We start from the raw sequence: 10,344 nt of genomic DNA, 5'->3' as shown, positions 1-10,344 counted from the left end.
CTCAGTGCACGGGTTACCTCACTTGAGATGAGATGAATGGTCCACAGTTAGCTGTGAGGAGTGAGCAGCAGTTCGGTTACCAGGGCTAGAGCTGAGACGTTCGATGCTCACAGCAGATTTCTAGACCAGCAGAATTTGAAAGGAGGCCCAGGAGGTCGCCAGCTTGTCCAGGCAGGAAAGGTGAGGGTGCCGGCGCAAGCTGGGGAAGCCTGAGAACTTTCCGGAGTTGCAAGCCAAAGCAGAAGGCACGGGCCTAGCATCGGGTGGCTCAGGACTGGCGGGCTGGCTAGTTAACCGCGGGGATACAAAGAGTCCTCTTAGATGCTCACCAGGGGCACCAAGGGTGCTTCGTAATTAGAATCAGCCGACTTCCCCGCCCCCTTGGGTATTTTACCAGGTGGGAGTCAAAGCCTGACACCCGTTGCTCTGAGTCTCCCAGGTTGCCTGAGTTGCACCCTGCACTCACCCTGTCCCCCTCCAACTAGGTTGCAGGGAGCCGGGGAGGCGCGCGAGCACCGATCGGTCACCGCTCCAATGACCTCATCGCCCCAACTTCCCCGCCCCTTTCTCAAACCTGGAAGGCACAGTTCCCTCCGGTCGGTGTCCGGGATCTGGAGTCGCAGTTGCGGAGAGACACCCGGCCTCCCCTGGAGCGAGCGCTGCCCCAGCCCGGGTGCATAGAAGGGTTAAGGGCGCGGGCCGGCAGCCGCGCCGTGCGCTCGCCGTGCTCTGTGCGGCTCGCCGGGCCGCCTGCCAGAGGGTGCCTCCCCCCCCCCCATGAAGTCGGATCCTTGAGCTGCGGCGGCGGCAGCCAACTGCTCCATATTTGGCTTCTATTACACATTTACATACTGGAGCGAGCGAGCGAGCGCGAGAGAGAGCGCGAGGGAGGGAGGGCGGGCGGAGGGAGGAGGGAGGGGAGGGGGGAGGAGGAGGAGGAGGAGGAGAGAGCAGAGTATACCGCAGACATCATTTCTACTACAGTGGAGGAGCCGTACAGGACCTGTTTCACTGCAGGGGGATCCAAAACAAGCCCCGTGGAGCCGCAGCTAGAGCTACAACAGCCGCAGGACACTGTGTCTCTCCCTCTGTTCCCCCTTCCCCACGCAACCCCAGATCCATTTACACTTTACAGTAAGTGGCTATTTTTTTTTCCTCCTCTGATTCTTTCTCTCCCCCCTCCCCCTCCCCCCGATTTAGATTAAAATCACCTCCTCCCGCACCCCAATCCGCTCTCTCCGGAGAGGGGTCCAAAGAAACATCCAGCATACAACCCCCCTCCCCCAGTCTCAATGGGCTGCACGGAAAACAGCTGGAAGAGGAGCGAAGGAAACCGCCGCGTCGTGGTGTGTGTGTGTGTGTGTGTGTGTGTGTGTGTGTGTGTGTGTGTGTGTGTGTGTGGTGTGTGCAGGCGCGCGCGAGTGTATGTGTGACTGTGTGTACATACACCAGTGCCCGGCTCCTGCCTCCCGGCTCGGGACCCCCACTGGGAGCAGGAGCGGCTAGCAAGGGGAGCAGCTAGGGGCTGGGTGGGCGGCCGCCAGGAGAGGGGGCGCGCCGGGGCGGGGGGCGCGGGTGGGGAGAACGGCGGCGCCCCGCTCCGGCTGCTGCTGGTCCGGCGGCGGCGAGCGCATAGAGCCCCGTCCTCCTCCTTCCGTGTGGCGTAGGGGGAGGCGGCAGCCGCGGAGGGTCGCGCTGCCCTCTTCACTCCTCAACAGTCCCCCTCCCGAGTGGGGGGGGCGGCGAGCGCTGCGGGGGCTCGAGGGAGGGCTGGGCTTCCCCGCCCGGGGTCGCCTAGCTTGAGAGAGGCAACCCCGAGCTTGGGGTCTCCCCGCCCAGGCCAGCCTCTCGGGGCCAGGAGGGGACCTAGAGGGGACTTGCAGGAGGCTCGGGGGCGCGGAGAGGTGGCGGCTCAGGGGGCAAGGGCGCGCGGGCCATCGCAGCGCAGTGGGAGAGGCGACAGGGACCGGCCCTAGCTGCAGCCGCCACCGCCGCCCTGTTGGTGCGGCCGCTTCCTGATCCAGAGCAGCAGCAGCAGCGGCAGCGGCAGCCGCCGCCACCGGAGCTGGAGCCGGGAGCCGGGAGCCCGCGAGCGCCCCAGCTCGGCCCGGCGTCCCTGCCGGCGCCCGCGGCAGTAGCGGCGGAGCTGCGGGCGCTGCCCTGCGCCGGGACTGCTCTCCTGCGCGGCGGCAGGGAGGGTGAATGAAGACGGGAGGAGGGGAAGGAGGAGGCGGCGGCGGAGGAGGCGCTGCGGGGATTGGGATGTGCCCCGGAGCCCCGCGGCTCGTTCACTCGGGGCCCGAGACGCCGCCAGTGCCGGGGCTGCCGCCGCCGCCGTCGCCGCCTCCTACGTGGTTGCAGCCGAGCGCGCAGGCCGGTCCCGCAGGGGGCAGGGAAGGGGCCGGACGGGCGGAGCGAGAGGTGAGGCGGGGTCGGAAAGGAGGGAGTGTGTGCGTGTGAGTGTGTAGGTGCGTGTGTGTGTGCGTGTGTTCGCGCGCCGGGCGGGGGGCCAGGATCATCGCGATGGGGAGTGGGGTCCACAGGGGTCCCTTAGCTGACTCTGCAGCCCTTCGACCTATCTTTAGCCACCTCCTTCAACTCTGTGGCTTGTGAGCTTTCATTTTATTTCAGACCACGTAGAGAGCTGACTGCAAGCGATGAAACAATTCAGGTTTTCTAGAGAGATTGAGCAAGGACCTTAGTGGTGGGGGGTGGAAGTAGGGTGCTGGTCTAGACTCTACCAGGGGCGCGGGGTGGGGGTGGGGGGCGGGGTGGGAGAATCAGGGTTCTAAGACGAAAGGGTTTAGTTCGATCCCGTGGCTGTCCTGTTTTGTTTTGCTTTCTTGCTGTATAATCCTACAGATAAGAGGGTAATATAAATACTTGGGAAGGTTGGGAAATTGTTGAAGAGTAGTAAGGGCGGAAAAAAAAAAGCCAGTCGGAAGCTGGTTATATAATGCGCTATGTGGCTAACAAGAAAGGCAAGCTATTTTTATTTTGTTTACCGTATGTTGTGCAGTAGGAACTCCTCCAAACTGGTTCTGTCCCCGAAGAGATTTCTTAGTTTGTCAGAGAGAGCCACAGGATACAATTAGTAAAATTAGAAGACCCCACACCACCTACAGAAGAAAAAGTAATGCTTTAGAGCTCTCACCTCACATCCTGCCTGGCATGCAGGGGAATGTGTGTATGTCCTATGTTTCCCTGTAGCAATCTAGTGGTGTCATCTCAGTGACATTTCTGTTTTATAATGCGAGCTCTTCTTAATATTTAAACAGCATTGCTATAGATCGTAGGCAACAAGGTAGTTACAGGCTGGGTATTTTTAGGTACAGCTGGTTACTTTTTGCAAGAGTGTTTGCTAAACCATTTCTGTGTGGCTTTTTGAAGAGCCCTGTCATTCCTAGAAGCCCTCGTTAAGCCTAAACCTCTGGTTTATTGATGGTGGGTGGGTAGCTGAGACAGTTTGATAGCCGAGGGTTTTATTTTGATTTTTATTTTATTTTTGAATGAAGCTTATGCCAGCGGAAGCTAGAGGTAGCCACCAGAGAGAGGAAAAACATGCACAAGCCCTCTTGGAAAGGGATTGCACCATAACAGCTTAACTGTGGCATTTAATCTCCTCTGATTGTCCTCTAACTGGCCACGCATCAGTCAATATTTTAGCAGCTTTGCAAATAAGTGGGCTTGAATGCCACCTTCCACATAAAGCGGAGGCTGAGAAGCCTCCTGCCCGTCTGCCTCTCTCATCATAGATACTGTCTGTGGTGTTAGTTTTCTGTACACTTACTCCAGCCCAGATCACTCATGTAATTAGATCAGGCTGCCATGGCAACAGACAGTGTTCCTTGGCCCATTCAGGTGGGTTTGCCTGAACTACTCCAAGTGTTTTATGCACAGTATTTGAGCTGCCCGAACCCGAGGGGACAGACTTCACTGTTTCAATTGCATCTTCTTTCAAGTCATCTGAACGGGAGACACTGAATGAGGCTTCTAGCTACTTAGCTTTTCTAAAGGAAACCAACACGCTGTTCCTACTGGGTACAATATGTAAATGCCTCTCCCCAGACAGAGAAAGGAGCCGGACAATCCTGCTGGTGTTTATTGTGAGCAGATCAACAAGTATTTGATACTTGCTAGAAACCTTTCAGAGCTGACTAAAGCAACATTTCTTTTGCAGTCTAGAGCCTTTGGCCTTGCAGGCACTTAACCCTTTCAAGTGTGAGAGAAGAGCACACCCCCTGCTTTATAGTCAAAATTGCTGACAGCGCTGGCTGGCTTTCTAGATGGTTTACGAAAAGGAGATGGTTTATTTGGAAAGCCTATCCCCACTGTTACGTTTTAAAACTTGACGGTCTCCATTATAAAAACGGATACTGACAGTAGGCAGGCATTCTGAATATTATCTTCCTTAATTTGGATCTGTTGCTCCTGATCTTTGATGATCTTCAGAAGTAATTGAAAGTATTTTTTTTTTTTTTGCAGCTAAGTTAGAGAGGATACAAGCCAGCTTAATGCACGGAACTTTGCACAGTAAACAGTTTGTACAGTACCTTAGGGTATAATTTAATGAACATCTAGAACACTGCAGTCCAGTGTTTACATTTGGGCACTACCTTAAGCCTACTGAGGCCAGAAAGATTATATTATGACTGAAAAGATAACAAAATGGCAGCTTTAGTTGCTGGAACCCAACAGTGTTCAGACAGTCCAGATGAAGGGGAATGTTTTAGGAACTTTGAATGTGACATGATTTAGTTGTGACCCTGCCCGTCAGTTTATAGTTTTAAGGCCAAGCAGCTAAATTGGTTAAACGAGAAGAGAGAGAAAGACATCTAGAGAAACACCCCTCCCACAAACATGAATCTCTCACCTCTCTAGTGCCAAGACTGAAAAAGTTGCCCAATTTTCCTCCCAGGGGGTTTATGAGTTTCCCCTGGTTACTGAGTTTATGCGGTGGGTACGTTATTGTGGCCTGGTCCAGTAAGGTATCATTGTGGTTAAAACAAGCTATTATTTCTGAGAGGTAAGTTCTTGTGAAACCAGGTTCTAAACTAAGAAGACAGACGTTTTAAGTTTTATACACACCTTGGAAGGCCTCGATTCTATTCTGCAACAGACAGAGAACAGCTTTATTTGTGGCTAAAGGTGTGCCTGTATGTTTTCAGTGTGCAAATAAGCCCTTGCCAAAATAAATACAAGAAGTGTCCGTTCTTGATGGAGAACTGGGAAGGTACCATATCCCTCTCCCCCCATTTCGTTTTAAGAGGGTTTGGCAAGCAGTGCTATTTTGTTAGAAATAGCACAAGGAGACTTCAGGCCTCTCAGTTGCCTTTGAGAGAGAGATTAGACAAAGATTCTTGAGCCATCAGATTACATATCAAATACCAAAAAAAAAAAAAAAAAAAAAAAAAGTCCCAAAATTTCCAATGCCCAGAGTCCCAGGAACCAGGAATGGCCGGTGTGAAGAAAATACTACAGCACCCTTGTGGCTCCCAGGTCTGGTTGTCCTTAGAGTTCAAGGATTCACATTCCTTTTGTATAATGTGACTTTGTTTTCTCTTCTGCGTTGAAATGTCAAGTGGATTTTGCTCCTGCACATACCTTGTAAGACAGCTTCTCCTGCCAAATAGACTGTAGCAGTTCTCTCTGCTTCCTATCGGGAGTCAGTCAATAAATGTACTTTACTAAAACCCTGCGCTCATGTAAGCAGCTGAGTGTAGGAGTGAATGTTAATTTCTCTGAACTGTAGTCATCTGAAGACTCCCCGAAAAGCTTAAATACTTGCATATGAAAAGAGCCTTCTCAGGAGACAGTCTGTCATTTTTTTAGGGGCTTGGGGTTGACTGACTTACAGGCTTTGTATTTCTTCAGAGAGGGCAAGTAAGTCTGAATGACTGGCTTCTGAGACAGAGAGAGAGAGAGAGAGAGAGAGAGAGAGAGAGAGAGAGAGAGAGAGAGAGAGAGAGGGGTTTGTGCAACTTAATTTGCTTCAAAGAACAGATTTTGATCCTGGTCCTCGTATTTCCAACCTGAGCAGAGAAGCAGGCACTTTTCTTATTTGGTTAAATGTCTGTTAAAAACAGAAAATCGTACAAACGGCAGTGGGGGCCACGATCTCTACCTCAGGACTCCCATGCAGTTTTTCTTGGGCTTGTTGCTTAAGATCTGAATTTCTGAGTCATCCGTATGTCAGTTACGTTCTATTTTGTTTAGTGCAATAAATCCACTCATTGCGATTCGGTGAGCAGTGACATGATGTTGTGCTCATAGAATGCTAACTTTCCATAATTGAAAAAAATATTGGCTGTAAGAATTGTAATTGGATTGAGTTCTTTTTGTTAAAAAAAAAAAAACTTAACAATACGGAAGAAACAGCATTTTTATTTTTTTCTCTCCTAATTTTATTTTTATGTATTTTTTTTTTTACTCTCATCGGCATAATGGCATATTTTATAGTCCTTATTACCTTAACCCTTTAGGGTAGTTTAGTATAAGTGTTTACACTTCCTGTTATTACGATCCCACGAGAACTGCAGCATGTTCCGAGCTATAATAGACAAACACAGCAACTGACGTTCTCTTTGGTTTGGCATGTTTGACGTTAGCAGGCATGTTTCATTGATTTTTCTCTAACTCTTAATGCCTACCATGTGTGGGCTAATGAAAATGCAGTGATTATCACCTCGATTGTGCAAACGAAAATGGTGTTCTACTCGAAAATCCCTTTTCAGAAAACTGGAGGTGTAAGAAGACCTCCGGGCTTAGAGGATAGGTGTTCCCATGATTTCAGGGCTTCATTTGATCTGAGAAGGACTCAGCCTGCTTCCACCGAAATGCCCTTTAAGTGTGACAGGTTTAGAATGATTTATTTATCAGGTATTTTTAGTGGTGATTACAGCTGCCAACCTGTAAGCACGCGTGTGCTTCTTACAGAAAGAGAAGGCATTTCCTTGCCACCGTGGATGGCACACTTTCTCTCTTCCTGCCCTTGCCCCGCATCCTGACTCCTGGTGTTCCCTCCTGGTTTTTATACAGTTTCAGTTACTTGAGCCGTCTTGCGTGGTAGTCTTTCACTATTAATACCATTGTGTTTCTCTGCTTTGTGCTTTTGAAATATTAAAGATTCCAATTTTGGTGCGCATCGCTGTAGGCGGTGTTTTATAGTTTATTGTCTTCTTATTGTTTCTGTGTTTTCACAGTCAGTTAATGTGGCCTTGCCCCTCCATTCTCATGTTTCTTCTTCTTCTTCTTCTTCTTCTTCTTCTTCTTCTTCTTCTTCTTCTTCTTCTTCTTCTTCTTCTTCTTCTTCTTCTTCTTCTTCTTCTTCTCCTCTCTCCTCCTCCTCCTCCTCCTCCTCCTCCTCCTCCTTCTCCTTCTCCTTCTTCTCTTCCTCCTCCACCTCCTCCTCCCCCTCCTCCTCCCTCCTCCCCTCCTCCTCCCCCTCCTCCTGTCCCACCTTTTTTTCTTTTGATGGGAGACAGCAAGCAAATAACTATTACTCTGGCTAGGGTAGCAGGACAAATGCTTTTTGAAAGAAGGAGGCATGCCAGTGCTAGAGTAAATTAATATTTTACAGCATTTGCACCACATATGCCTGTTGTGTGCACTTCAGCAGAATGGGAGGCGACTGTAATTTGGACTCCATCGAGCCTTATCTGCCAGGCGATGTGTAAACAGGGCCTTGTGTACACACAAATCCATATACAAGCAAACCCAAGGAAGTCCCCAGTACTCGCAGCTTCTGGGAAAGTGATTATTAAGTATTTTGAAGCTTCTTTGGAAACGTGACCAGATAAAAATCAAAACTTCCCTTGCCCTTAAAATAAATGCTGCGTTAAGATTAAATAGAATTTTGTGAACTCCCATTGAACTCGGCCACTGTTTGTAAACCGACAGCCCTTTTTGGTGGAAAGACGGCGACTTATTTTCTTTTTGTAAGGGTGTGATAGTCCACTTAGCTTTTTCTCTCCGCACACGGATTACACACAGGGAAACCAAAGACTGATAAAAACCACTTCTTTCACAGAGCAGACCCAAGCACGTAATAGACACTTAAATACCTTGGTGGTGAATGGATTCGTTAGAAGGAAGAATAGTTTGGCTACTATTCATTACTTTGCAAAGTGCTGGAAAGAAATGGAAGTGATTTTCCTTTCCAGCTGGGCTGTGCTCTTAAAAATAGCGAGTGTGTATGGTTGAAAATAATTATGACTACTGAGATGAGTTGCCATGTACCCAAGTCTAATTGGCTTCCTTACCTGTTTACAGATTATTCACGTTGGAGGTCATATTCGGATTCCAGAATAGTTTCTTTCTGACACCCAATATAATTCTGGGCCTTCTCCTTCCTACTGTTACCTGGCGAGGGCCTAGGAAACCCAAACTAAATTTAAAATCAGTCTAAACACATATGCAGCTCGGCTCCAGTGGATCTGACTGAAAACCAGTTCAGCATTCACTTAGTTGACTGATTTTTGGTTTTTTGTTTTTTTTTAAATCCCAATAGCGTGGCTGATTCTTTTGGTGTAATCCGATGGCTAATTGGGTATCACTAGCACTTAAGTGAATAATTTTAATGACGAAGGCTAGAAAAGTGTGCTAGCAGAGATCAAGCCCCCTCTGCTTCTCCTGCTTCTGTGCACACATCTTTAATTCACAAAAGTGTCTCCCAAGCACCAAGAGGTCATTCATTTCTTCTTTTGTTTATCCATTCATCCATTCATCATGTAGTGAGTGACTTAGATTGACTATTGGGGCGAAAATGAAAGTGAAGGCAATGTCTGGTCAACAATTAACTCATTTAAAATTTAGGTCTGGGCATGTACCTCAGTTGGTAAGAGCGCTTGTCTACCATGTACGAAATGTATTGCCCCAGCACTGCATAAACTGGATATGCTACCATATGCCTGTATTCCCAGCACTTGGGAGTTGGAGGCAGGAAGATCTGAAATTCAGGGTCATCCTCTGCTCCATAGCAGATTTGAGATCAGTCCGAGCTGCACGAGGTCCTGACTCCGAATTGGACCTTTTCTCCTTCTTCATTTGACCTCCCACTCACCTTTGCATTAGTACGCTAAGTAGCTACGTGCTGTCATTATTGCCTTTCAAGTTGCATGGGGGATAGATCATGTACACACTAGATTAAAATTTGGCTTTCAGCCCAATTGCTGTCCAGTCCATATTCCCATCCCTCCTTGGTGCTCTTTGTGATGACTGGCCCGTGGTTACTCGTTGGATGCCCGAGAAAAATGCCAGTAGCTATCTCAAACACGGAGACCAGGGTTTTCATTTGACTGAAAGGCTGGCCTAGATTTCATATGTTGGTCCTCCTGAGCCCCGTGGAATAAAACCAGACCTGTTCCGCTCAGCTGATTGCTGTCTGTGTAACTCTTCTTACAACAAAATTCAAAACGTGATGGTTTTGCGATTTGTATTCAGGGCCAGCACCCTAAGATAGACCTTAAAGCGGTTTATTCTTTCTTTCTTTGTTTCTCTGCCTTTGATCGCTCATCTTGGATTTCTTCTGCACTTCCTGGCAGTCCGTAGACGTATCCTGCACCGTTCAACGAGTCACCAGAGTGGTCCCTTCACGCTTCGAATCTGTCTGCCATCCTGATCCAACAGTCTCTTCTTCCACTCCCTCTGCAGAGAAGGGCGTCACATGTCAGGTGAGAGTTTTACGATGTTTTCTGTTTTCCATCCGAGGATAAAGTCTGACTTGGGATGGTTTACTCACCAGCCGTGTACTCTGTTAACTGTGAAATATAATTTTCTTTGCAACTACGGTGTATGGGAATTTGACCAGGGGTGTGTGTATGTGTTTGTGTTGTTAAACTTGGATGAAACCACCTATAGTTGTGGTCTTTTTGGTTTGGGAAGAAATCTGCATTGAATCTGTGAGGATCGATGATGGCTGCCTGAAGCTTGTCCTTGGTCATTTTAGGTGTCTCTTTTCCTTGAGTCGGTTAAGAACACTATGCTGCCAGCTACCCTGAGTGTCAGTTCTCACGTTTTCGGTTCTTGCTATAGTAAGCTACGTTTTCAGGGAAACAGAGAACTGTTTGTTGGGTCAGTGGCAACCAAGAGTTGTTGAGTCTTGATTTTTTTTTTTTTTTTTTGTTTGTTTGGATTTTACAACTTCCTGATTTCCTCACATACAGTAAATTTTTCTGGCTGAGAGAGTCTTGAAGCTGTGTGTAAGCAGGGACGATTGACTCATGGTTCTCTGTTAAAGAGCAGACAGGAGGCCACTGCCCTTCTGTGAAATCTGGAAAGAATGGAATTCATCTAGAACATGGGGCTGGAAGGTCTTGGGGACAGTGGTGTACACAACAGAGGGAG

At 48.7% G+C, this 10,344-nt stretch overlaps 1 protein-coding gene across 1 annotated transcript; it reads left to right on the top strand.

The window, feature by feature from the left end:
• Nucleotides 1-2,079: 2,079 nt before the first annotated feature.
• LOC116883605 (homeobox protein engrailed-1-like) lies at nt 2,080-9,827 on the top strand. The gene is made up of 2 exons (XM_032884790.1): nt 2,080-2,421; nt 9,543-9,827. The coding sequence occupies exons 1-2, from the start codon at nt 2,203-2,205 to the stop codon at nt 9,711-9,713; spliced, it is 390 nt and encodes a 129-aa protein (XP_032740681.1). The 5' UTR covers nt 2,080-2,202; the 3' UTR covers nt 9,714-9,827.
• The last annotated feature ends 517 nt before the right edge of the window (nt 9,828-10,344 follow it).

The sequence above is a fragment of the Rattus rattus genome, chromosome 14, assembly GCF_011064425.1.
Source record: "Rattus rattus isolate New Zealand chromosome 14, Rrattus_CSIRO_v1, whole genome shotgun sequence".
Taxonomy (NCBI): Eukaryota; Metazoa; Chordata; class Mammalia; order Rodentia; family Muridae; genus Rattus; species Rattus rattus.
This window is presented reverse-complemented; position numbering and strand designations above follow the sequence as displayed.